Genomic DNA, 27,986 nt, shown 5'->3' on the forward strand with positions numbered 1-27,986 from the left:
AAACTCTGGTACAGTTTTTATTTCTCTGGTACAGAAATAAGTATAAGGGTTTGTGTTTTTTTGCCATGGTCTATACTGAGCAAGACACAGCAGCACATTTGTAGAAGCAGATACTGAAGCAAAGCAAGTTCTCAGTGACAGTAATAGTACAGGATGCTGAGGCACAACTGACACTAAATAAACGTTGGTTGCTTGCTTTTGGCTTAATCCTAACTATGAACACAGTTATTTTGCAAATATCCACATTTTTCAGTGAAGTGAGACACTTGTGAAACTCTAAATCTGAATAGAGGTAAACTGTTGAAGTTTCTATCAAATAAGATTAAAGACTGCATCTTTACCTTGTTTGTTTCTTGGGACCTTGACCCTCTCCTGATCCATCTGAGGAACGCTCATTACCACTCTGTCCTTGCAAAGGTTCTTTTTTAGGACCATCATTTTGCTTCTGTTGCTTACTCTGCTTTTCAGACTTGTTCTCTTTCTCTTTCTTCTTCTTGTCTTTGTCATCTACGCCACTAGCAGAAACTGGTTTATAGTCAACTCCTGCAACAGACTTATACTGGGCCTTCAACTGAAGAAGTTCCTTAACAGCTACATCTATCTTTTCCTTGTAGAGGGGAAAAGAAAAAAAAAGACATTTATAGAGAAATCACAGGAATAACATGGCTCTAGTCCCCCCAAAGAACCAACTTATATATGCCATCATGGACATTCACAGAGTGTTGAGGTAAAAATCTGCAAAAGCCAGTACTTAACTTTCATGTGTTAACATTTTAAGGACTGTATCTGACAGGACTGATTTTAAAAGCATGTTTCAGATCTCACAATTCAAATGCTACCTATTTTAAATGTACATTTCTAATTCCCATAATCACTAAATTTCGAACAGATTTTTAGATTTAAACACATATATCACATTTTAATATTACAGTATGTATGTTCTTACCTTATCTGCCTTTTCTGCTTTTAATTTCCTAACTTCATCTCCTTGAAGAGCTACTTTGCTAAATAGGGCTTTAGCTTCAGGAGTGTCTGGACCACTGGGTACTGTGTTTGATGCCTGAGGCAAAGCCCCTTGAGCTGCTGGTGGATGTCCTGGTTTGTATTCCTGCCCAGTCTTTTCCTTGTAGTCAGCTTTTAGAGAGAGAAGGAGTTTTACTGCTTCATCTATTTGATCCTACGTGGGGGAAAAAAGAGCAAGATCTATTGGTGAGAATTTAAGAGAACTAACAAAAAGCATTGATTTTCAGGCTATGAAAATAAAATTTCCAACTAGCAATAAACAGTGCTTTATAATAAGTGGAAGACTCAAGTAACAGCTCTTCCCCAAGCAATAGGAGTGTGTTTGAGAGCTGTCAAATTATACAAGAATATTCCCACAGCCCACATGGCCAGCATTTACCTGTTAAAAACTGCAGCAGAACTTACACTAAAATACGCAATAATCTCTTTCAGAAAAGATCTTTATAAAAACACAACAAAACCAAACCAAGAAAACCAGTCACCACTGATGATGTTTTGTCAAGTTTAGAACAGTCTTGCTATTGTTGCAGCACACTAGATACTTCTATAGTCACTTGTCTAAAATATAGCAAGAAAAAGTAAAATATATTAAAAACTTCTGCAAGGTTGGCATCTGCCATGCTTGTGCAGATGTGAGAGGTTAAGTTTGAATTTCTACACCTCAGAGTCAAGAAAGTAACCAGCATCAGAATAGTCCTGTCTGGCCTTATCAGGCCATGCATGACCTGGACATTGGGGAGTTTGAACACTACTTCGTAAAAGACTTCCCCCCAGTGGCAAAGTGCGGTAAGAATTACAATTGCTTACTCTCACATGACTATTATACCTTGGAAGCTTTCTCTGCTTTGAGCCTGCGTACCACTTCCCCTTGTTGAGCTACAGTATCGTAAAGTGCTTTGCCATCCACTAAGCTACAGGTTGTCAAGTTAGTGCAGCATACAGAAGATGGAAGTGCAGTAGAAGATATACAAGGAGGAGCTGAAGGTGGATTTCCAGGCTTGTACTCTTGACCTGTCTTTTGTTTATATTCTGCTTTTAGGCTTAAAAGAATTTTCACAGCCTCATCTATTTTTTCCTGAAGCAAGAAAGAGAAAACAGCAGTTGCAGATAAAGGTAGAAATAACAGAGATGTAACACAATAGCTGAGATAACACAACCTTTACTAGAATGGCACTAATACAGTTGTTGTAATAAAACTTCTAGAGCTACCTTGTTAGTATAAGTTGCCATTATTGAGTTTTGTGGTAAAACTTTTTAGCCAGAATTCTTACTAGTTATACATCAAAAGACTGAATCAGGCAGTATAAGTAAGGGCTGATTTCTGTGCCATGAAAGCCACCCTTAGGTAGCTTAGACCCCTCCAGTTACAGCAGTACATGAGTTGTACACTGGAGAACGGCAGCAAATACTCGCACTCTGAATAAAGAATGGTTCTTTGGTTACAGTCAAATAAGTCCCTAATTTGTTATCACCATTTTGGCTTCACGTTACAGCCTTTTCCAAGTTACTGCCTCTCTTCTGCTTCACTTATCATGTATCACTAAAAAAAGGAGTTAGTTATTTTCCAGGCACTATCACAGAACTCGTGCTATCAGCCAGAGCATCAGCTCAGGAGAACTCGGAAAAGAGCTTCACTGAACTTGCTTATATTTTGCTCCTTGCAATTAGGTTTTAGTCTAAACTGAAGATACTGTTGCACTCAGAAGTATCCATTATCTAGTACACCTTTGAGGCTTTCTCCGATTTAAGCCTGCGGACCACTTCGCCTTGCTCAGCTACTTTGTTGTACAGAGCCTTGCTGTCTACTGGACATGGGGACGGAAGAGTAGAAACAGGAGAAGACTGAGGAGGGACAAAGACCACAGGTGGGCTTCCAGGTTTGTACTCTTGGCCTGTCTGCTGTTTATATTCTGCCTTGAGGGATAAAAGGACTTCCACAGCAGCACCTATCTCATCCTGAAAGAGAAAGGAAGGGGCAGAAAGAGGGAGGAATAAAGATACAGAGATATAAGACTCTCAAGTTCACCATAAATATTTTCATGAAAAGACATGCAGTTTATGCACACCTATTCAATTTTCCTAACTATTTAGTAGAGTTGTTCAGAGAAGCTTTCCCTACTACTTTCCTGTTTTAACAAAGTAATTCCCACTATGTGATGTACAACTCTCACTGTCCTAAGTAAAATTGTAACAATAAATTAGTTTAGATTTTCCTATTTATTTGGATTTTATGGTGCCACCAAGACAGTAATGTTAACATTATTCAACCACCAGGCACTGTGTGCTATTTTCTACCTTTTCTTGTTCTGCATTAGAAAGAATGGAAATACAGCTTATAGTAGTTATGTTTTCTATGCTCCATTCCAGAGAGGAGGAGGTCTCAAAAATATCTGTAGTATTTGGACCTTTCCTTTGCTTTCTGATTTTGGGGCTTTGTTTTTTTAAGGTCTAAATAGCAACAAGTCAATCCTATGAAGTCACGTAATTTGACCATATTGAGTTACATATATAAATAAATGTTGCAGGGCATTTTAACCCCAAGGCCACAACTCATGCTGTGGGATGAATCCTGTCCACATTTCAGATCAGCAGTCTAACAAATAGGGGCACTCACTTGTATCTTTATGCATATTAACACAAGCTCTGCCATACACATCTAACTGAAGAAGTAAGTATTGGAAAACACGAGTCCTGACAGAACAGAGCCCAGTCCAAACAATGATCACTGGGAAAACCTGGATCCACAAGCACCCGTTCACCTCCACAGACAGAGAACAATGGGATATGGAAACCCAGACCAAAAAAAAAAATCAGCCACCTTAGATGCTTTCTCAGCTTTCAGTTTTCGGACCACTTCTCCTTGTGCTGCTACTTTATCATACAGAGCTTTACTGTCCAGGGTACCAGAGGTCTCAAGCTTTGATGACTGTGCAGTTATAGATACTGGAGGATTCCCAGGCTTATACTCCTGGCCCGTCTTTTCTTTGTATTCTGCTTTCAAGGCCAGCAATTGTTTCACAGCTTTATCAATATCTTCCTTTGCTGCCTTCTTAGCTTTCAAGTCACGAACTATATCACCCTGTGCAGACACCCTGTTGTAAATGGTCAGGTGACCTTCAGATACATTACAGGTTGGAGTAGAGGTGTGACCAACAAGTGGAGCAGATTTTTCTTTCACAGCTGAACTGGCCTTGAAAAAAAAAAAAAAAGAAAAAGAAAGCCAAGTATTCAGCACGATAGTCTTGTACAGAAACAGATGTACGGTAATACATTTTATAGCACTTTTCTAAACCACAAGTTTACCTCTTTCTTTGCAGTTTCAGCTTTGGCCTTCTCTTTTGACCCAGATGTTGGCATTTCCTTAGTGTGTCCATCAGGGATGTAAATCAAAATGCACGGAGCATCCTTACAACTGTAAGGACTGCAAAAGAATTTATAGAAAACACAACAATAAAGGTACACATTAACCTTTACTGAAACAAATGTTCTACTCTTTCTAGAAGATGCTTACACACAACTGTAAGTTTATCTTCTCACACAACTGTAGTTACCCAAACTTAAAAAATTGGGGATCTGCACTGATTCCTGTAATGTACAATTTTATTTTATAATATTCATATATATGTTTATGTTATTACCTGCAGTGTACATGTTTGACACCTTGCTAAAGAAGTGTACAATACTATGTGCACGCTGTAATTGGGAAAATGCCTGTTTTGTTCTGTAGCACTGTTCCCTAACTCCTGTACTTCAAATCACAAAGAAATCATGATCTCTTTATTAAGCCCAAGTTAGGTGGGGTGCACTAAAAATACCATGTGCTTGGCTTAAGACAGTTTGAAAAGGCAGGAACATACAAGCCAAAAGCCTGTCCACAGAAATACTCCACAGAAAGGTCATGGTGAAAGGGAAAATATTTGCAGAGAACATTACTCTTGCCAACGTGCGTGTGAAAACACTAAAACACAGTAAGCTAAAGCAAATTCTGTGATGTCTGTTTTAGGCCACTGTTAGGTAGCTTACCTCACTGGCTCATAGGGCTGATCACAAATAAAGAATCCTCTCCTCTGAAGTTGGATGATGTCTCCTTTTTTCAAGTCCCTAAGGCAAGGATCACCCAACATCAGTTCTTCTTGCTGTAAGTGTTAAAAGAAATCAGTCCACGTCTAACAGAGCACAAGAAACAGTGGAGCTGTAGAAGGATAGTGCTGATTTTCTCATTTTGGAAGTGCTAAATGTTAGTTAACTCCAGGGGCAGGTGAACAAGTAGATGCCACATCATAAGAATGTATCTAGACAAAACCTCAAACTATTGGTCCCAGAGGTGTGGAAGTCAGGTAACACTTGAGAAAATGTGAGTCAAATTTTAATTTTGAAACTATGAGACGTTAAATGGAAACTAGATACACCAGCACGTGATTTACTTGCTTGACAAATTAATCCAACTAGAAACACTGAACGTTTAAAATAAAACCCAAAAAACCATCAAACACTAAGTTTTGTGGAATTAAAGGGAACAGAAAGATAACTCACCTTGCTATTTCGGTTGATATATTGCTTGAAGTCTTCATCCTTGCCTAAAACTGGCTTGGTGATCAGATGCTCATAGTTAACACAGACAGTTGGGATGAGGGGTGCACGTGGAGTTTCTGCTAACCAAGTGATCTTAGTTGTTTTTTTGAAGTCCTTATTATCTAAATTCAACTTGGCATTGATGGACTCAATTTTTCCACTTGAATTTCTACAGGAAAACAGAAATAAGAGGAAAGTCTAAACGATCAGTTCTGATTTAATGCTACAGATTTCAGTGAAGAGATTCACTGAAAAAGAAGTGTTCAGAGCTCATTTTTGAAGTGAGATATCGAAAATGAAAGTGTATTCATATCTGAAGTTTTCCTCTAATTTTGTTTTCTTAAATATCAATAGAGTGAAAAGCATGGGAAAAAATTCTTTACACATTTGTGTTCAATACCCCAACTCACCCCACTCTGCCTCTGTCTCAACATAACCATTTCAAGGATGCTATGATGACATTAACGTCCCCTTCACCACCACAACAGTTCTGCAAATAACACTTTGAGTTTCTTAGTATGCAAAAGCAGAATTTGTTACAGGGTGAAAGTTGTTAAAATTCCAGATTTTTTTTTCTGTCTGAAAAAACTGTTTCACGGTGGAAATATTACCACAGAAACGAGAGGGACATGCAGTATCAGGGCTGACTGATGATTTCAGACCTGAATCTGCAGTAAAATACACTTGTATGCTAAAATGCAGTTTTGTGGCATATTTCAAAGTAGAGATCTACATACAGAATCATGGGATGGACGTATATGAGCAACCATTAATATTTTATTGTTACAAGTTTTGTATTAAAAGAAAAAAACTCAACAAAAAGCTGTAAATGAAAATTTAATTTCATCTCCCACTAATCAGGTTACCTGTTTAATTTGGTGATGATAATATTGCCCCAATTTATGAATGTAACCACCTCTCCCTCTGTCAGGGTCTCTGCGTCTGCGCCCTCGATCAGGACTCTGGAGCTGTACCACACAGGTTTCAACCCAACATCGGCATTCTGTGAATGAGGATTTTAATTTCAAAGGATAGATTGTTATTATATAAGCTGACTAAAGCTAACGCAATGCTAGAACACTGTTTTATTTATGATAGAAGACAGATGAAGATAGAAGATGGACAATAAAAGTAATGCAGAGCTACAGCATTCTTCCACAACTCTCTAGTTTCTTGTTCACAGGTGTTGCATGCATTCCTCTGACAGTACACTAAAAAAAAAAATCCTATCTTGTATCAAGTACTAGCCCCAGCACCACTGATAGCATATCCCTTTTCCATAAGGTCCATAAATCTTTAAGATCTCACAGGTAAAAACAAAGGTTTTCTTATGCTTCCATTTTGCTAATGCAAATTCCCTTCAAAACTAATTTCGTAACTTTTTTATACAATGGAGCTTCTTCCAGCTGCACATATTTTTAAAGACAGAAACCAGAACTATACCACTTATAACACTAAAAAATATTCAGCTTTAAAGCATCTCAACAATCCAGATAAACTTTTTTTTTTTTTAAAGGCAGACAGTCGTGAGTTCAGACTTTTTCAGCTGGTCAAGAGTTTGCAATTTGGTCAGTATTTATTTCATCATATACTGGAGGTAGCATTTATTATTAATATCAATGTTTTAATGGGTTGGCTTGCATCTGACCAAAATTCAAACTTTTTGACCCTTGAAGAGTCACAGCTCTCACTTGCACCTGCTCAAAACCTGTTTCCTCGTTATCAGCCATGGGGAAGAGGGAAAACTGGATGTCTGACTGTCTGTTACAAGAAATGGCTATAGGAACACTCACAGCAACAAAATGAAAACAAAGAAATGAAGGAAAGCCTCCGCAATATTCACTTGTTTCTCAGTGTAAGCGTATATATCTAAGAGGTGCTTTCAGTGAAGCCTAAGTACAACTTGAGATGCTACACTCAAAGGAAAGCATCTTTGTTAATTGTAGTGCCGAAAAAGAACTGTATCAGTAACATTCTCCCCTTTTTAAGGAATGTTACTCTGTTCACTGGATACTAAGAGTATCAAATTTGCAAGTTCTTAGCCTTTGATAATAACTATTTGCTATACAAATTTAAAAAAGTCTTCTTAAAACAAAAACAGAGATCGGTAGAATTAACAGGTCAATGTCTCACTTCTCCACATAAATCTAATTTTATGAATTTTTTAAAAAACATCTCTTGCATTCTTCATTGTTATGGATAAGCAGTGTCTACTGTAGTATATCCATAAAGCTTGAATAATATTTTATATTTAAACTTCTCTGTGCAAGACAGTATCAAACAAAAACAGTCTGAGCAGCACTTCAGACTTGTAATGCCTCAACTCTTCTGTAAACTCCCAGAGAGGTCTTTAATGCACCTTCTGTGTGCACTCCCCATATTTACAAAAGCAGTTTCCTACATGCTCTTAAAAGAACAAACACATTCATTTGTTGCCCAGTTTTTGACAATTCTGAGGAAAAAAAAGTACACCTTGGATTTATCTCATGCTGTCGGAGCAACTTAAAAGCAGGACTCTCCTTGCTGATTGCTCCAAGCCAAGGTACTTTCCAAACTTACTGATCTGCAATACCAGAATATTAAGAGAGTAAAGCAAGAACCTTTGGATGTTTAGCCACTTCTTTCATCTCCTCTTGAGCTTCAGGAATATTTACTGGGACCACTGCATCTTTCAGTAAAGCAGTGTACCGAGGTGCTACTGGGTCTATAACCTACAGAAAACAAATGAGGTGGATCATGAATATATGACACTGACAGAGAAATAAGATGCTGTACAAAACAATAACCACAAAAAAAAGGAATATTAACTGGTATTCTTTGTGTTACTGCATTTTTTAAAAGTTTGCTTTAATATCACTTTCATCCAAAGTTATGGAACAGTGAGAAAACAGTGGTAATACTTCAAGATTTTCAATCTTTACTAAAGTACTCTGAGTAAAAACTATGGATTGGGTACCACTGACACCTGAAGTAACCAAAGTATGACCCACTGCCTCACGGGGAAGACATCAAAATATGTTTTGATACAGTTTATTATGCACATAGACTATTACATCTGGAACACTTTCTCTGTAGGTAGGTGAATTTGAAGCAATAATTTATCAGTGGAGTTTGTTCTTTTTCCAGCAACATCAGACCTGATCTCATATTTATTTTCCAGGTCAGTACTCCAGCAGAATCTGGGACAGACTTGGCTATAGAGGAAGCACCAATTAAGTCTGCAATTTTATTACAGACACATTAGATACTATAATAAGGCAACACCGTAACATTGACTTCATTAGGATTTCTACAACCTGAGATTGGCAAAAAAAGGTGCCACGAAGATGTGCTCCTGGATTTTTACTCTCTTTCATCAAACTCAGCTGCAGTAGTTTTTCACAGCACTTTTCATACCTGAAATACTGGTTTGCCAGTATTGGCTCAGAAGCACTTACATGCATAATTCAAGTAAACCAGTCATCTAAGGCCAAAAGCAGTATCAGAGATCTACCAGTTTAACTGGAAACTAATACAAAGGAAAACACCTGCTTTTATTAATGTGAAGTGACTTTTGTTCTCCTTAGTTTATTCCTGCTCAAGTGAAAAACTACAGTTATATATTTCTCTATGTTTTTGGAAAAATATTTAGCATCTAATTACTTGACATTAGCAAGTAAGGTGATATGATGATACACTTTTAAGAAGTCACATATTTTTAAGCTAGTATTCACTGAAGTCAGACTCCTAAATGTTTGAGGCACAGTTTAAAAAAAGACGTGTGTATCTCAAAATGTAGGTGCATTATGTGATTTTAATATCATAATTTTGATAATTAAATGAATGAATTTTATGGTGTTATTACTAGGCTCTTTATTTTACTTATTAAAACTCACAATCCTTCCTCAGATGACTGATGCTAAAAAGGCAGCAGGATCACATAAAAATATGAGCTCTCACACTGATAAAGTCTTTGAGCTCAGAACTACCTGTAAGTAACCAATTGTTTTTGTTCATATTGCAGATTGCACAGATACACGTAAATAAAATTGGTTAATAAGTATGGTGCTGTCCAAGGGACTGAGTCAGAGGTCTAAGAAACTCAGTTTAAAAGCCAATTAAAAAAACAAAAGAGCCTTTAAAGTCCATTGTGGGTTTCCCCCCTCAAACCAGTCGTTAGTCATAAATGTATTTATGCAGCAACAGAAAGAACCAATTCATAAACCTATGTGTATGTAGCAGATAAAACGCAAAATATATGAAGAAATACAAGACACATGCCAGACAAGCAAAAACTATTAAATGAAAAGATCTGGTTACTATCTAAGCAAAACCAAGCAGGAATCCCAATGCAAAATAACAGGTGTTTCCACAATCACACAAAATATGCAATCCGCATTGAAACAATTCGCCTTATTATAGTGTCCAAGCATCCGCTGCCAAAAAGCGACTAATCATGTCAAGATGCAATATTCCTGATTTGACATCCAGTCAGAAACTTCAGCAGTGCTGGCTTTATCTCCACAGGCAGGATACGCAGCGCGTTAGTCCTTTTCCCACAGAAAGGAAACGCAGCCAACGTGGATCAAATGGAGTAAAATTTGTGTTTATGTTAACAAGTAAGTCAAACCAGAAACGGGCAATTCCAATTAATAGAACTTAGGAATAATGCATTTTCAGTGGGTTTGTAGAGCTCCTGTTATACAAGCAAACGTGACTGTGCTATGAAGCTGCAAAATGATAGCTTATGCTATGTATGCTTACAGCACTGTAAGCTATATGCTAAGGTAAAAAGCATTAAGTAATACCTTCTTACAGATAGCTCGCAGCTTGAAAGCAGAAAAATGAAATGCAGTTTTCATATCAGATTTACAGCAAATATCATTGTCTTTTCCTGTACTAAGGCAAGTAATTATTGGCATACGAGAATCAATAGGATTAGTGCTTCTTCAGGTTAGAAAGGGGGGGACATTCCATTTTCCTGAAAGTGTGCCATATGATGCAACAGACTGCAACTGCTACTCGTTGTGATAAGCACTCCAATGAACGCTGGATTCTCTACATATCCCAGAAAGAGGATATCGGGAGTAGCATCAAATTCAAGTAAGCACATACCTTTTTATTAAAGGACCAAATTTTATCCCACTCCATATTCACGACAGATCGAGAGGAGCCCTGGGGAAAAAAAGCAAACCAGCATATTAATACAAATATTCTAGCTCTTAGATTCATTTCAAACAAAGTCCTTTAAACTATAAACCCTCTACGATTTGCTTTAATCAAAGCAGTTTAGAAAGGTATCTTAAGCTTGTCAAATAATCACTTTTTGAAGTAAGAAACCTGGGAGTCCATTCTGCCAATAGTGTTAACATTGTTGAAGCAGTGTACATGAAAGGAGCAGACCTTCATAAAAAGAAAAATCCCAGTGACAAATACTTTAACTGAAGCTTCACAAAAGCTTGTCCTTATCAAGGGAGATTCAAAGTATCAGAAGAGAACACCCACCTGAGCAGCAATAAACTGTTTTAGCCCTTCAACTGTCATGCCTCTTCTTAAGACACCACGTACAGTGGGAAATCTTGGGTCATCCCTAGTAGAAAAATGCTGCATTAGTGTCACATGCTAAATTCCACCTATTACTTACACTGATAAAAAAACTTAAATGATACTGCCACACACAAAAGGTGCAGTTTCAGTGTATTTTCCTTATTGAACTAAGAGGTAGATGAGAAGATCTAACTGAAAAGATTGAGTTCTTATCCATACAAAATGTACAGTGCAGGTTTTCTTCTACGTCACACTTCAGGAAGGGAAGCCATCTATCAATGAAGTGGTTCCTTTCCTATATCTGTGAAACTTTAAGTCTCTCAAAAATGGGCAAGGCAAAAGTTATGTCCCTATCCCATTACTTCTTTTCCAACGGTAACTGAATAATGGAACCTGAAACAACAGGGCTTGATTCTTTCTTGCTCAAGAGAAACCAGAAACAGGTGAGTGACCATTGACAATGCTATCCCTCGATAACATCACAGAATTCTATGATTTTTTTTCTCCAATGCAAGAAATAAATTAAAAATACCTAATCTGATATGTAACATATGAGTTGGTGGGAAAACAAATCAAACCTTGCTGAGGACCTAAAACAGGGAAGCTCAGTGAAGGAAAAGTCATCATAAGACCAGCTATACCTCCAGGAAAAAAAAATGCAGGGGGAGGAAAGGATAAATTTGGCTCCAGTAGAGTGGCTCCATACATAAAGTAGGAACTTATGCTTCCAACACAGTTGACAAATAGAACCAAGCAAAAAGAGAGCACACTTGGCACACGTGAGCAGCCTAGGAGATTGAGTAAAATGATGCTCTCATAGGTTGAGCACAGAATCACCTAACACCAGCCCAGGAAAAGCACTACAAGCAGCTGGCCAACTTTGAAGAAATCCATGGATAATGCTGACTCCTACACTATGAGGAGATGACTTCAGATGGCATGCTCCCATAGCTAGCCCATTGTGGGAATGGACAAAGGAACCCCTCTGGACTCTGAACTACTTGCAGAAGTGTAAACCCACAGCTCACAATTTCTAGGTAAACACTGAGGCTACCAGGCCACCAAGCACTATCTGCAGAAACCAAAATAACATGAAAAAATTAACAGAAAGATGGAGGGGGAGGGCAAGTGGGAGGGAAGTAGGATAGATTTGATGAGATGGATAGGACCAGAAGTTCTTCAATCCAGACCTTCTTCTGACATTACTTAAGAATGCATCCAATGACTCAGAGTGGAAAATGTCTAAGTGGTACCCGCAGCAAAAGTCAGAGTCCAAAAATAAGCTACCTCATGTTTATTACAGGACATGAATATGTATGTACACAGTTTCTGCAGAGCAGAAAACAGAGACACTGTACATGCAGAAGCCACTGTAATTAATCTGTGTTCTTAAATACTGTTTAAATATTCACTCATACTGTTCAAAACTGAAAATGCAGGTGTCAGTCACGAGTACCTTAGGGAGCAATGTTGAACTAGAGACATGTAACATACCATCCATCCACAAGCCCTTCGTTGACAAACCACGTAAGCTTTCTCTTAGACAGCACAGTGTTGTTGAGGTTTAGCCTGCTATACTCCCATATATATGGTTTCCTTATGCCCAGTGCCTCGATGATCCAGTAGAATTGTTCATCTCTGTCATGGTATTCAGTTGTTCTCAATGCGTGTGTGACACCTTCAATACTATCAACAATAGGGCAGGCAAAGTCATATGTGGGATAAACTCTGAGAAAAAAAAAATACCTTTAATTAGCAGGGCAGAAGAACAAAACACTCTTCTCCCATATAAACATTTAAACTAAGTATAATTTATATTCATGTATTACAAATATTTATAACGTATGGTCCTGAAAACTTTCAGATCAAGACTAAAATAAAACATATACAATAAATTTTCCACAAAAAAATTCAAAGGGCAATACATTTTTAAAACAAAGAAAGCCTTCAAGAAATCAACTGATCACAGCCTTAATATCCAAGCCTAAAAAAAACCAACCCTACACTGCTGTGCATTTCAAACACAAAAATTGCTGACTTATAGGGTTTTTTCCTTTAATATCAAAAGGATCATTAATAGACCAAATAATGACCAAAGCTCTGTGCTTAACAACAAAGCCCTACCCACAGAAAGTTTTACTATTATAAGCACACTAAATCAGTGTTTCCAAAAATGGAGTTGTATAGCTGGAAACAGAGGTATCAAACAGGTGCTGAACCATATCCTTGACCAATTCAGTAAGATGATTTCAATGCACAATGTAGTAATTCTTCATTCTGCACAGAGACAGCAATTGCTGTGAAAGTGGAAGCAGCCACCCAGTTAAGTAGATCAAGGATGTTTTGCAGCAATATAAAATCTTAGCAATGTAAAATTGCCTTAACTCTGTTGAAGCTCTGAGAGCTAGAGCAAACAGCTTTGTTATCTAAGATACAGCCAACATACTTTGACTCAAAGTTCTCCACTGCATACAATTTATGGTATTTACAGACCAAAACTGAAATAATATTCACTGATGACCATGACAGCCAACTCACAGGTTTTAAAAGTCATTCGCAGAAGTTTCAGAAAGTCAGGAGACTCGTTACATATTCTGATCAAAAAATGCTAGCAAGTTCCAAGTATTAAAAGAAGCTTACTAAGGAAAGGTAAGTGCCCTGAAAAGAGCAAAAGTTACAGGCCACACAAGGAGGAAGTGGACATACTTGTAGGTACTTCCAGTACGAGGGTGAGGCTGGTTTTTACAACGGTAAAGAGTTGGATCCCTCATACATCCGTTATTACTACTCATATCTATTTTTGCTCGTAGACAACAAGTTTGTCCGTATTCTGTTCCCTTTTTCATTTCTTCCCACATTTGTAGATTCTTATTGACACCTGAGAACAACAAAAATAAACCATTTTCTAAGGTTTTAGGAAGTTGATACGGAAATACGTTTTATTACTGCAGTAACAAAAAAATGAATGTCACCCCCTCTTTAGATACTGGAATTCATCTTCATGCACTTCACATGTTGAATTTTTTAAGTGGTAATAAATGGTGATGAATTCATACATACACAAGTTTGCTGAACTTGTCTAAATAAACACTTAATCCAGCCTTGCAGAACAAACAACTAAACGCTTACAAATTCCTATAAGGACCTGAAGCCTATGCAATTAGTCATCACATTCATATTTGTTAATAAAAATCAAGTTCTGATGCCAAATCAAAAAGACAACAAGGCAAGACTGACGCTTAAAATATCTTACAGTTATTTCTGTGTTTAGATTCAATTCTCTGCTCACGCTCTGCTTTCATTTGTTCTGCAGGAGTATCATCCACATATGCCTTCCCTTCTTGAATAAGCTTCTCAGCATATTTCATTATTGTTTCAAAGTGATCTGAGGTATATGTAAATTGATCTGGTTTGATGTGCAGCATTGCAACGTCTTCAAGAATAACCTGCAAAGTGTGAAATTATACATTGTAACATTCAGGAAAGCGAGTTTTCTTAAATCTTTATCCTCTTCATGCCAGATGCTTTTAATGCTCCATTGTCCAGGAAGGATAAGCCATAAGGATAAGCATAAAAGAAAAGAGAGTCACACACTTATCATTCATTCACAGCCTATAATTACATGAGATCAGACTTAACTTAAAGAAGGCAGAACAAGAAAAGGAGATGAAAGCTGAAGCAAATTGCTTATTACACAAAAAGTGGTGTTTATGCAATGAAAACAACAGCATACTGCAAGAGTTGCATATCTACATACTGTGAAATAAACATTTGAGAAAGGGAAGAAATATCTTAGCTACCAGTAAAGGAGCTTTAAGCTTTTTAAGGAGAAGCTGACAGCAATGTCTTCCAAGCATAAGATTTAAGTGTAATACTGATATGGTAAACTCCTAGTGCAACAGAAGTGTGCAACAGTAGATCTGCATGCCATTTACCCCTGAATTAGCTACACAGTGACTGGATTTCTCTGCTGTCTTATCATACCTTCTCAAAGTCTTCTTTCTCTTTTTCTGGATTTGTGTCATCAAATCTCATAATAAGTTTTCCTTTAAAATTAACCTGGTAGTGCTGATTTAGCAGGGCAGCTTTGGCATGACCAATGTGCAGATATCTAAAAAGGAAATAAAAAATAAATGTATACACTAGCACTACTTCAGTTAATTTTTTTTTTTTTTTGGTGAGAGAATGAGAAAGAATGGAAAGCAATACCTAAGTGTAACAAAAAAAGCCAATCTAGGACATTTGTTGAAATACTAAACATTTATGAAAGTAGATTATGTTTCTTCTACCACAAATGTAGTAGTTAACTGTTAAAACTATCTAAATCTGTAAATTACAGTCTCACTATGGATATAAAGACTAAACTGCAATTATCTCCAATTTTACAGACTAACTTAAACCAACTGCTGATGATACCCAGTCGCAGCTACCAGATAATCTGAACCTACTCACATTCAGAAGAATGGAATTTTCTGAAATGGTGGTTGCTGTGTATTTTTAACACGAGCTATAAAGATACTGACATCTTCAACTAAATATAAATCCCCAAATCCACAAAATGAAAATCATGTTCCAGTAATGTGTCCCTAAAGAACAGTGTTTTAAACAAAACATCAGAATTAAGTCACTGAAAACTACTAGGGTAAGTCGAGAACAGCATGTTATACATATAGATGCACATAACACATAATTTATAATATTTGAGTAACACTTTATACTGGACTAATAGAATAAGAAACACAACTATAGAAGTCACATGATGCTGAACAGCCACGTTAATGAAGAAATGTAATCATGGAAATTTTACAGGTCATCAGGCAGTTCTAAAAAGAAACAGGAAATGAAATGTTGGCTGAAAAATGAATTTATTACATTGGCTCATCACATGTCCTCTATGTGATCTTTAAGGGGTTTGTGCTTTGGTATTCCATACAGTCTGGACCCCTGGGCCTCTACCTGGTGTCAAGCTTCCCCAAGGAAGGCCATCCTACACATCTTTCCCTTCTCAAATCTAAGCTTCCTTGAAAAGCACCGAGTCCTTTGACCCAACTCACAAAGACTGTATGTACACATCACAGCAGCTGGCAGTGCACACACCACCATTACCCATGGAAGTGCCCTCCTCCTGCTTCTCCTCATCCCACTGCTGAGCAGAACCACGTTACCTCCTGGCAACTAACCTCCCTATGCCAAGTTCAGGCAACAGTGCAATGAAGTATAAAGGAGAAGAGAACATACAGCTCTAATGTAGACAGAGCTTTAAACACCCATTTGGCTTAACAGTCTTGTCTGATAAGATGATTAACATCCTCACCAAAGCTATTCATGTTTCTTACCCACTTGCTTCAGGAGGGAACCTTACAATGACCTTTCCCATCTCTGCACCAGGAAGTTCAACAAACTTCCCAACATCCACTTTCTTTTCTTTTTCTGTTGCCTTAAAAAGAGATACAATTACAGATTGCATTAGCTGTGAAATCAGATAAAAAACTCTAGATAATAGCTTCTGTATCAAGGTCTCCTTTCAAACCAGACAAGAAAAAGCTGCCACACTGGACCCCAAAATCATGTCTTCACAACTTTGACATTACTCATAGCACACCAAAACAGGATCAGTTCTGGAGTTTTAAGTTATTCTGTCTTCATGTCTGATCCCAGACTGAAAAGACTCACCAAGTTGTCTAATTTATTCCATAAAAGAATATACTTGCAATTCAAGTTTTTATATCTCAAGTGTTCTTAACCTGAACGTGATCAACAAGTTCAATCAACCAAAGAGTGGAACCTCTGCAGGTCTATCAGGACTCAAACTCTCTTTGGAAAAAGGAAACAATATATCCAAAGAGTAGTGCAGATTAAAAGAAGCGGTGCCAAATTTTCACTATTCCACTTAAGCACTGGATTACACCACTCATGCCTTTCTAAATTTGAAAGTGACAGCTTCAGTTGTAAACAAGAGTTTACAGAAGTTCAGTTTACTGCACAACTGGTTCCTTTTAATTTTTAATTCTCTGGCTTAAAATAATAAAATAAAATTTTCTTTCAGTGTATTCACAAAAATAAAGCTACTCTTTCCAGAGGATCTCAGTTAAACCTTACCATTTTAACCTTTGGTGTACCAGCAGCCCACTTGGCTCCTACTGACTGAAAAGCATGCTGCACCTCAAGGAAGTTGTACCATCGCTTTGCATGCACAGGAGCTTTGTTTTGCTGTAATTGCTCTTGCCATACGTTATTACCTGTTAGGAAAAGAAATAATTTTTCAAACTACTAAATTAAAAAAATTAAATGATTACCAATAGCAGTTTTTTAAGACTAGAAAAAGATTATGATTTTAAATAATCTACTTACTCTCTCTTCTGAAGAGATATTCAGTCCAAGGAAGCCATTCTAAAGCAAATTAAATAAACTCCCTCCAAACCCCAAACATCCTGCATTCTTTCTTGGATTCATCAAGGCAAAAAAAAAAAGGACACTTCCCTTAGATTTCTCTCAAGAGCAGTAACTTTGAAAAAATATCAAAAGCCACTAGCTTTTAATCTTGATTAACAGGAATTTGGTTATACTGCATGGTAGATTGTCACCTATCACCTTTAGACATAGAGTTAAGAGAATATAAAAACTAAACCCATAAAAACAGATCATCAAAGCTTCTTTTAACCTTCAAAGGCTATTTCACAGAGTAACATATAGCTCTTCTAATAATTCAAAGTAGACCAAAGAAATTTCCTCTACTAATATAATATCATGGAAAGGTCTATGTATATAATTTTACATGGCATATTTGCAAATATAGGCAACAGGTAATAAAAGACACTCCTACAGTTAACACAAAAGAAGTTAAAAAAAAAAACAAAATAGGGATTACATCTCATAAATTTCAAAATATAACAATGATAAAAAAAAAATCTAGGGTTTCCTAAGAAATGCTATTGCCATCACTAGTGAGGCACAGGTCAAAGCAGTGTACATAATAGCATGTAGTCTGTCATACAGCTAAGGGGTACTACTAGCATACACAAAAAAAGGCAATTTGGAGATTCCTGTTATACACTGATTGCAAGCCAGTGAAACAGAGGACATGTACTGATACCTTTTAGTACAGCCCAGACACACAAGTCTGCAAGGCTCAGAGAGTTCCCGACCAAGTAGGTTCTTAGGGACAGACAGTGGTTGAGCTCTTGGACTGCTGAAAGAAACTGGCTGGCAGCAGATAACTTAGTGGCACTGAACTCCAGCCAATGGTCAATCTAGTTTGAAGGGACAAAAGACAGCTAGAGTTACTAAAGGAATGAGAATTAAGCTCATTAGGTAACTGAAATAACATGCAATTCATTTAATAACTGAACAGAAAATATTAGCAGGATCATTCGCATTAAATGTATCAGATTATAAGTCATAATACATGTTGAAAGAATGCTTAAAATAAATTACACTGAAAAATTCATCCAGAATTATACTAAATGATTAAACTTAGTTCCTTCCTTCAGCATGAATTAAAACTGCTGAAAATACCAACTTTATTAAGTTACTCCCATTGGTAAAATAATCAACAGTTCTTAGGTACTTATTTATCACACAGAGCATATAATAATCATCCTTATCCTTTAACTAATGATATAACATATTTGTGACCTATTTAATCTTCCTGGTATTGTTACTGGTTAAGTATACCACTTTTCCCTCAGTCCCTATCTTCTCTTCCTCATTTCCTTTTAGACTTGAAGTAATCGAATCCCTCCTCCACCACATCCCACCCCTTTCTCCATGCAGAGCAGTCTTCTCCTATATCTTCAAACATAAACAAACAAAAAAAATATTAATTAAGTTGGTTAATAATGTAGCCCTGACTATAAATTGCATCTCTCAACCCTGTAAGAGACTAAGTGCCTCTTCTAGTCCTCTGGCCCTATTTCATGTGGAAGTGTTCCGTAAACTGCAACGGGAAGCTTTCCAAAATTTGAGGCAACGTGGCAGGCACAGATGTAATTACAACCACCATAGAATTCAGTTCAATCATTTGCAGTTATGCTCCAAAATATGTGCACCACAAATGCAGCTGTCACGGTACTTCTTAAAGTGCAGTTTTTATTTTTGAAAGACACGAAGCAAAAAGAACCATTTTAACAGCAACACCAATCTTTAAAGTGTGATTGCAGAGGACTGGGTTTAAGTTAAAAATAAGGGGTTTGTACAGAAAGTTTAAATAGCCACAGCATAATCTACAACTTTTTAAATGCCTTACAAGCAAAATACTAAGACAACACTTCCCTTGAGACCAGCTATATTTCAGACAAAATAAATTTCAATTTGTTAGTTTCATTTACCAACCCAAAGTGGTTGATTATTCTGAGCTAGACTCAGGCAGAAATTGGGGTCAGGGGTTTGTTCATCAAGTACAGCAAAAAGTACTTCAGGATTTCAATTTCACAAGGTGTTCCTTGCTGTTACACTGAAGTGTTACAAGGTAGCAACTAATGGCAACAGTACTGACAAAAGTGAGGAGGGAAAATCGCATCTATCCTCTTCCAACTTGAATTACCTTACATGAGTCAGCTTACGAGTTGTTATTGCAGGGGTGGGAAAGGGCAGCCCTTTCAAAGCTCAGGTTTTTTACTCTTCTTTGTAAGAAGGAGAAAGCTGAGCAAAACAAAACCCTCAGCAACCCACAGAGCTGGAACCTCAGTCTGACAATAAAATGCAGAACAACAGACACAAGCTCGAAAACAACCAACCCCCCCAAAAAATTTCCCCCCAGCTTTGAACATAGGCCAAGAGAGAAAAAGGTAAAAAAAAAAAAACAAACAAATAAGAGGAGTGTGATTCAAGGCCAGGTTGGATGGGGCTTTGAAAAATGTTGTCTAGTGTAAGGTGTCCCAGCTCATGGTAGAGGGGTGGAATCAGATGATCCTTAAGGTCCCTTCCAACTCAAAATATTCTATGATTCCTTCTCACCTCAGTGTGTTCCAACAGATTCGAGCCATACAACCCAGCAGATGCAGCAACTCTAGCCAGATACCGAGCTATTGAATTCACATCAGTAAATGAAACGTGCCTGAAAAAAAAGGAAGAGGCAAGATACAGGTCTATTAAATTACTACCTCCACTTCAACTTTAATTGTACACACATAGCTTAAACATGAGCACAGAATAACTTCTGCGTGAACCAACAGGTACCAGGTCACCAGCGTAAAAAAGAAAAAAAACACAAACAAACAAACAACAAAAAACTGCATAAACCTAGCAAAAGAATAAATAAGTCCTTGTTTCTCTATCACCAAATGGAACAATAAGCTTCTAAACACAGACAGAAATTAAGAAGATAAAACCCTCTATTATTCTGTCAAATAACAAAACTCCACGTTCTGACAGCATAACCTGAGCTATGTATTTTCCAGAATATAAAGAGCTAATCAATACTTGTTTTCTTTTCATAAAAGAAGGATGACTTTGAAAAGGATTCCTAGACAATTTACAGAAGAATTGAGAAGTCTTCACCATGGTTTTAAGAGTTAGATTCAGGGAAAGAAAAATCCTCTTGATTTGTTACTCACTCATTTGTTACTCATACTTCGTTGAGACCATCCCTTGATGAACAAGCCTGCCTGCCTGTATTTCTTTTTTTTATCCTCTCTTCCTCCATATAAAAGATTAATTTGAATTTGTTTTTCCCACTCTGCTTATGAAAATTCTGAACAGATCTGGAGAACAAGGGCTTTCCAAAGAGTATAACTCTATGTTTTCATCTTCCTTTTCTACCTTACTTACAGTATTAAAAAAAGCTGCATACTGTCAGAAATCTAGCTTCCAATTCATCTAAGGTATATTTGTATTTACTGAAGAGTTTAGGAAGAAAGAGGCATTACAACCATCAGTTCTCCAGATAACACTCATCTCTACACTCTTGTGTAGGTGTAGATTGAAAAACAGAGCTCCAATTGCTTCTAAACAGTGCACTGACATCAACAAAAGGAGTTCCTGCAAGTTCTTCTGAATATTTACTCAATTTAATGGATGGAATGCTACACTCCAACTTCTCCAACCAAGGTTACAATTCTGTTCTGTCATTGTTCTGCACTTCCTTTTATACCTACTGCATACCCTGCATCCTTTATAAAATCACAAGAATTTTTGTAAGCCTTCAAACCTCACTAAAATCAATGAAGGTTCTGAAAATTACACAGAAGACTTCTTGATATATTAACAGTTTGAATGAGTTCCCTTTTTAGTACAAATTGATCAGTCAGTCTCATTAGGTTAACTGCACTAAAACCTAAGGAATATAATTCATTGTGGAGAGGGTTTTTTTCGTTCTTCTAGCTTTTCAAGCATCCAGGATCCAGTACACAGAAGACCCATAAAACATAACTAAAAACAAAAGCCACAGTAGGGTGCTCAACTTACACAATGTCCTATTATAATTTGACACTGCTATCAGATTTTAATGAAGCTTCTTCAAACTGAGGAAAACAAAACAGTCTTTGAAATATATTTTTATTGTTTTCAGTAGTTCATAATAAAACAAAAACCTGCGATTTCTCAAGTAAAACTGAATAAATGCATGAAACGGGACAATGTTACTTCGAGTAAAATTTTACTTGTTCTTGAAGTTACTTTCTTCAGAAAAAATAACCAAAACTTCCATCCAAACAGGGCTAATTGGCCTCTTTGGAAACGTTATAAAAGACTCTTTGTAGCTAGTGCCTGCTAACTCCAGGGTGTAAGGAAGAATGAACATGGACAGTGTAACGTTACAGGCAAAGAGTGTCTCTTCAAAGTGACACAAAATGCCACATAATTAAATACCAGGGCTGATATTCAAGTAGTAAAAGAAAATATGGGAGGAGGAAAAAAAAAAAAAAAAGCAAACATAAGACAGAGCACAAATGATTTCCAATTGTAATAAATCTTCATTGAATTAATTTGTAAAAAGCACTGCAGAATGGTTGGATTCATCTGCCTACAAGTAACTGCTCACAACACAAAACAGAAGAGCAGTACAGCAGTTTGTAATCTGACAAGAGGCAAGTATACTAAAACATTCCACAAAGCCACCAGCTAGAGCAGAGTGTTAAGTAGCTGAGTGGTTTGCTTAGGAGCTATTACCACATGAAGTTTTGAAGCTAAGGCTTCAAAAATGACCTATAAAACAAATTTTATCATCTCAAACTAGTAAGAAACTTTTCAGCTAACTATGTGACAGCTAAATTTCAGCTAGTTAGCTGAAAAGTTTGTTACCAGATTTTAACTGAGCTTCAAAAATCGGACCTAGAAGAATCACAAATAAAATCTTTTTTATTTCAAGTTAAGTCATTAAAACTAATGGATTCCTGGAAAAAAAAAACACATTAAAATTTGAAACATCCCAAGTGATTTTCAAGTCATGCCAAAACAAGATAGCTTCAGCAGAACTGATGCCATGAAATCCATTTACCAAAAGCATTAGTTGAGATATGAGTTCAGCTGATGCTTCCCACGTTACAGATACACTTTTAAGAGACTTTAAAATAGAGAATCAATTTTTAAAATGATTGTACAACCAAGCAAGAGAAAATTAATGCAATATTGAGGTTTGGAATAACTTCTTGAACATAATCCAACACCAGGGATGAGATGACACTAACAGACAAAAATTTCCATCTGATGGAACCATGACTCTAGATATCATCCTTGTGGGGCCAAAGTGCAGAAGAGCATTTGCTTTACATTTCTGACAAGTTCCATTACAGCCAAAAGGAGCATTTTTGCAATGCAGTGGGAAGAAGGCATGGTAATACAAAATTATTTAATAAAATAAAATATTATTTCAATGTCAAGTGCATAAATTTATAATATTCCAAGATAATTCCCATGTGTCAAAGGAGTGTACACTATATATGCATATTATTTTGTATATACATCCATGTACTGCCTAAACTAAGTAAAATGAAACCAAAACCTGACTAAAGCTACTTATGGGGAAAATTTTCTCATGTAACTGAAAAATATCAAATTAACTCTCTGTTATGTAAGCTGTATCCCACACAGGCATGACACACACCGAAAATTATTAAAGCTGCAGCATTAAGTTCCAATACAACCTGTCACGTTTCTCTTGCTTTAATTCAAAAATCACAAATTCAATGCCATCACTAGGCACAACAAAAGACAACATGTAATATCAGATTGCAGTAAGAACTCACATCTGAGTTCAGGTCTAGCATTTTAAACAGAAACCAATATTTGCAATCAGTAAAACAACCATGACTGAAGACCATGAGTCTTCCTCTGCTTCAATTTTTTGCACAGATGCACACAGTGACAAGCTCTTTCCCCCTAAAGACAGTGGAACTGCTCAGCTGGTGTTAAGGTACGAGGATAAAGTCAGGAACTCTGCAACACATGAAATACGTTGCTTTCATAGCCATTCTACAGACATGCAGGTTTATAGTCTATGATGCACTGATGGCTTTAACAGGATCTTCTACTGAAATAGCTCACAAAATGAGAGTTTGTCAGCAAGTCTTTGAACAACAGATTCCCCCCCCAATCTTTAAAAAACTAATCAATATTCAAAAACTACACCTATAATTACTAGTTCCAAATTCATCATAGTGTTAGTGCACTTTAAGTTACAACCGTAATGTTTACAGGTACAAATGTGCTCCTTACTGTAGATACTGGAGGTCAGAGATTTCCACTGATATGTCAGTGGTACTTCAAATAGCAGGATGTTTCTTCTTGATATATCCAGATGTCCTACCTGATGTGGAATCTAATGTGACAATGCAGCTTCCCAAAATTAACAGTGTTAGTCCTGTATTTCTGATATACATTTGATCTTACTCAGACTGTGAGGACCATCTTCATGCCCCAAATCTGAAATTAATCATTCCAATGGCAGAACATTTTCAGAAGGACAGACAATAGATTACTACAAAAAATTTCCAATATCCTTTCTACAGGATGCAGATGAGATACACTGGATAGCACAGCACAGTTAATTAGCACTTTCCTGAGATAACATTATGCTTTCACTTATATATGCTGCAGTGAGCCTAAAATAATGTCATAAAACATTTTAAATCCAGTCCACCACACACACAGAAGTCCAAGGAATCTTGTATACCAGTCCTACCTAACATAAAAATGGCCTTGTTTTTGATAATCCATGGCACCACAAAAAGTCCTAAACAATAAAGTGAATTATAACAATAATTATATGTAAGTGCATGAAAATAAGAATACAAGAGCTTTAGCTATAAAGCCCTAGTTTAGAATACACTGTTAATGTTTTGCCTATGCTACAAAGAGACATCAGTAATGCAGTGATAAATAAAACTGTATTTTTTCTCTTCCACCTACTTCAAAAGGTTACTGTCAATGTTACAACCATGTGACTTTTAAAACTGCTGACCCAAAGCTAGAAGGAGAGATGCAAAGTCACTTACTCGGACACACGGAGGATGGTTTCTTTGCCTTCTTCCACTGAAATTTCAACATCATTCTTCACATGCTCCACTGTCAGCAGAGCTCCTTTAAAAAGAACAAGAGAAAAAGATACTGAACTTCCTTCCAGGAAAGGTACCTTTCTCAGCAACACCCAAGCAGCTACATTTCTTCTCCAATAGGACCTGATGACTGAACTGACTCCTTCAAGCAAGATTGCTCAGGGGAAAAAAAAAAATAATCAGTGCTCAGTCTTATATGCAAGAGGTTTCTTCTTCTTGGCAATCCTTACAGCTTCAAATTGACAATGTCCAGCACACAGTGATCTGCAGTGAGCTCAGCAAGTGTCAGCAGCAATACATTTTGCTTCCTAAGGGTATTGTAAAAATTAGTCCTGTCCCCCAATATATGTAGAGATGCTAAACAAAATGCTTTTAATTATTGAACAGTATTACTAATGCACTCCATCCCAGTCCTGACACATGCAACAATGGAGATGAATAACTGAACCAGTACTTTCTGAAAGAGGATGAGACTATTTTTAACCTGAATTAAAGTTTCTGAAAAGATTAGCCATTCAAAACCAATAAACTCTATCTATGTGAAAGTGCAGGAAGATGACACAGGATTCTCAGAGTAAGCAGTTCTGCACTGACAGTTAAGAATGGTCTCTGGAAAGAAAATAATTATTGAAGTTTTTAGGCTACATCACTGATTGGAGGACAGCTCTGCCCACATTCAAAGTGGCTTGATGCAAACCTGCTCTGATCTCAAGCACAACACAGCACAACATAGCAGCTTAAACAAAGCACTGAGCTAACTTGGCTGCATTTCTGGATTGGCTCTGGTCCAGATTCAGCCTGCTGAGCATAAGTAGCAGAGCTTGTGTTCTTCAACTTTGCTCAGAAGCACGTACAAAGACAGCAAGCTTCTGCATAGGCAAATATTACTTAAATGAAACTAGATAAAGGACTACACTCTGGGTCTTAAAAGGCATCTAACCTGTTACAGCCTTCATGGTGCGCTGTTCACTTTATCTTCCATAGAAGAACGCACTAACTACCCACGGCAGATGACATTGGAAGCTATTAATACACTGGCCTAAATACAAACCACTGGAGCCAGGAATTCCCAAGCTTCACCTGTGCTCAGCTGAAAACCCTTCTTCTGGCATTAAGAGTAAGTCAAGGTTCTTCTTCCCATCCCTCAGTTATCCATCTGTGAAATTCAGGATGACATCCCTTATGCAGTACGTTTGTAAGACACGTAAGTATTTTAATGACATGCACGGAAATGCTTTGAAAATGACAAGCATTATGTGCACCAAGCTACGTAATTAATACTAATGACATTAAAAGCTAGTACACTTTTCCCAGAGCATAGCAGACATAATGAATTGTATGAAGTAAGGATGAGTAGGATGAGCGAGGTTGTCTTCTTGATACAAATGTTTACCATAATGCTTCATCTGTAACATGTAATATTTCTGACACAATCGCGCAATCTCCTGAATTAAATCTCTAGTGCTACTCACCAGCTATCAAAAGAAAAGAGGTCTCCAAAGCCCCTAAACCTGATGTTAATCATAACCCATATTGCATCATTTTCTGGCAAACCAGTATAAAAAAAGTATCAGAAGAAATTTTATTTAAATAAAACTTGTATGTTATTGTACCTTAAATCAATAGTCATGCAAGTTGTATTAAACTCTGGAAATAACATTCCCAAATAGCATTTGCGAACAACAGCGTGAAAAAGAAATCAATAAACTGTGACAAGGAATGGGAAGAAAATTTATTTTGAATAGCTGTAACAAAATGGAGAAATGGTATGTAACACATTCGAAATGTTGTTTCCAGATGGCTGAAAGTGCAGTGAAGGAGGCTCTCACATTTCTAAAGGCAAAATAACCTCGGAGGACAGCGAGTGAGAAACTGAAAGACTAGAGATTTCACAGCGCAACTTTGAACCAGCTCCCCAGACGAGCCGAATTTTAGCAACAGATTGAGAACTGAAAATAAAAGGCAGCAGCAACCAAGCAGAGCTCACAAGCACGCAGCCCGCACTAGGGCTGCCTTAAAATTCAGCCCCAACGCGCCAAGTCACTCGAGGACTCTGCCCGCGACCGAGTTCCCCCAGCCCGAGTTCTGGCAGCGCCGGCCGCTGTCACCGCTGCCCGAGCGGGCACACCGAGAGGCACCGGGGCCCCGTGCCAAGGCCGCAGCGGGCACACGGCCCCGGGAAGGACGGGAGCGATGGGAAGGACGGGAGCGAACGGGAAGGACGGGAGCGATGGGAAGGACGGGAGCGATGGGAAGGAAGGGCGGGCGCGGGCCCCGCACGCGGGGACAAGCGGCGCCGCATGATGCAACACGGCGGGCACGGGAGGGAGGGGACGGAGCCCGGCGGATCTCCCGGGAGAGCGAGGGCTGCGGGTGGGGGGCGGAGAGGGGGCGGAAAGCGAGGTCGGGGCCGCACTTACCGAGCGGGGGGCTCCCCGCGTCCACGGTGAGACTGAGCGCCGCCATTCCCGCCGTCGCCGCCGGAACCAGGGCAGGGAGCGGGGCGGGGCGCGCAGCGCTGCCAGCCCGGCGAGGGCCGGCCCGGCCACGGCGGCCCGGCAGGACCCGCCCCGGGGCGGGCCACGGACCGTCACTTCCGTCGGGAGCGGCCACAGAGGCGGCGGAACGGGACGGGAAGGAGCGTGATTTGTCCCTGAGTCCGCCGGGAAGAGGCGTTGAAGTCGGAGCCGGGTGGGAGGTGATGAGCGGGCGGGGCAGGGCGCTCTCCCGGCCCCGGGAAGCCGTCCGGGATGGGCGCCGGGAGGACGCTGCCCGGCTCCGAAGCGGTGCCAGGAACCGGCGCTTCTCTTCTCACAGCTTTCCCCAAGGCTTTGCGGGAGATGCGTGCAAAAGCTCCCTGTTGGATGTGTGGCAGCAGCCGTGGAGATGCCTTCAGCGCCTTTCCTATGTGGGATGGTACAAACGAACACCACAACGCGTACAGACACGTTTGAGCGCAGTGGTTTCATTCGTCTGTTTTTGTAGAATGTTACTTGTTTCAGCTCCTGATAAACGTGCAGATTTTGCAGCCAGATGAGTCATAGAATATCCCTACTTGGAAGGGACCCATAAGGATCACCAGGTCCAACTCCTGGCCCTGCACAGCACAGCCCCAAGAATCAGACCATGTGCCTGACAGCAGTGTCCAAATGCTTGAACTCTGGCAGGCTTGGTGCTATGACCACTTCCCTGAGGAGCCTGTTCCAGTGCCCAAACACCCTCTGGAATCTTGGAACGAATTACAAAAATGCTGTGTCACCGGTTTTTCACGGGAGACCTACTCAAGTTCACTTTGTTGCAAGGACAATGCAGTGTCACGGTGATTTCCACACCCCCTCCCCGGTCAATTTTATAGCTATTCCTGTAGCACCTAAT

At 38.4% G+C, this 27,986-nt stretch overlaps 1 protein-coding gene across 6 annotated transcripts in view; it reads right to left on the bottom strand.

The window, feature by feature from the left end:
- Positions 1-27,174, bottom strand: part of EPRS1 (glutamyl-prolyl-tRNA synthetase 1) — a 39,226-nt gene extending 12,052 nt beyond the window's left edge. The window contains exons 1-23 of one of the 6 annotated variants that reach the window (XM_050316436.1): positions 27,032-27,174; positions 24,552-24,636; positions 20,077-20,176; positions 18,215-18,371; positions 17,221-17,360; positions 16,458-16,558; positions 15,106-15,232; positions 14,375-14,567; positions 13,828-13,999; positions 12,616-12,849; positions 11,080-11,164; positions 10,690-10,749; positions 10,383-10,403; positions 8,196-8,306; positions 6,462-6,598; positions 5,557-5,764; positions 5,047-5,159; positions 4,327-4,444; positions 3,842-4,213; positions 2,749-2,979; positions 1,850-2,098; positions 947-1,177; positions 342-607 (exon numbers count right to left, since the gene is read on the bottom strand). In XM_050316436.1, coding sequence (XP_050172393.1) covers positions 342-607; positions 947-1,177; positions 1,850-2,098; positions 2,749-2,979; positions 3,842-4,213; positions 4,327-4,444; positions 5,047-5,159; positions 5,557-5,764; positions 6,462-6,598; positions 8,196-8,306; positions 10,383-10,403; positions 10,690-10,749; positions 11,080-11,164; positions 12,616-12,849; positions 13,828-13,999; positions 14,375-14,567; positions 15,106-15,232; positions 16,458-16,558; positions 17,221-17,360; positions 18,215-18,371; positions 20,077-20,176; positions 24,552-24,636; positions 27,032-27,077 — 3,557 coding nt within the window. In that variant the 5' untranslated portion in view covers positions 27,078-27,174. The remainder of the gene's footprint in view (positions 1-341; positions 608-946; positions 1,178-1,849; positions 2,099-2,748; positions 2,980-3,841; positions 4,214-4,326; positions 4,445-5,046; positions 5,160-5,556; positions 5,765-6,461; positions 6,599-8,195; positions 8,307-10,382; positions 10,404-10,689; positions 10,750-11,079; positions 11,165-12,615; positions 12,850-13,827; positions 14,000-14,374; positions 14,568-15,105; positions 15,233-16,457; positions 16,559-17,220; positions 17,361-18,214; positions 18,372-20,076; positions 20,177-24,551; positions 24,637-27,031) is intronic. The other 5 variants (XM_050316437.1, XM_050316438.1, XM_050316439.1 and 2 more) reach the window with 5 other exon arrangements.
- Positions 27,175-27,986: the final 812 nt, after the last annotated feature.

Source organism: Myiozetetes cayanensis, unplaced genomic scaffold (assembly GCF_022539395.1).
Source record: "Myiozetetes cayanensis isolate MyiCay16 unplaced genomic scaffold, myiCay2020 scf2-11, whole genome shotgun sequence".
Lineage (NCBI taxonomy): Eukaryota > Metazoa > Chordata > Aves > Passeriformes > Tyrannidae > Myiozetetes > Myiozetetes cayanensis.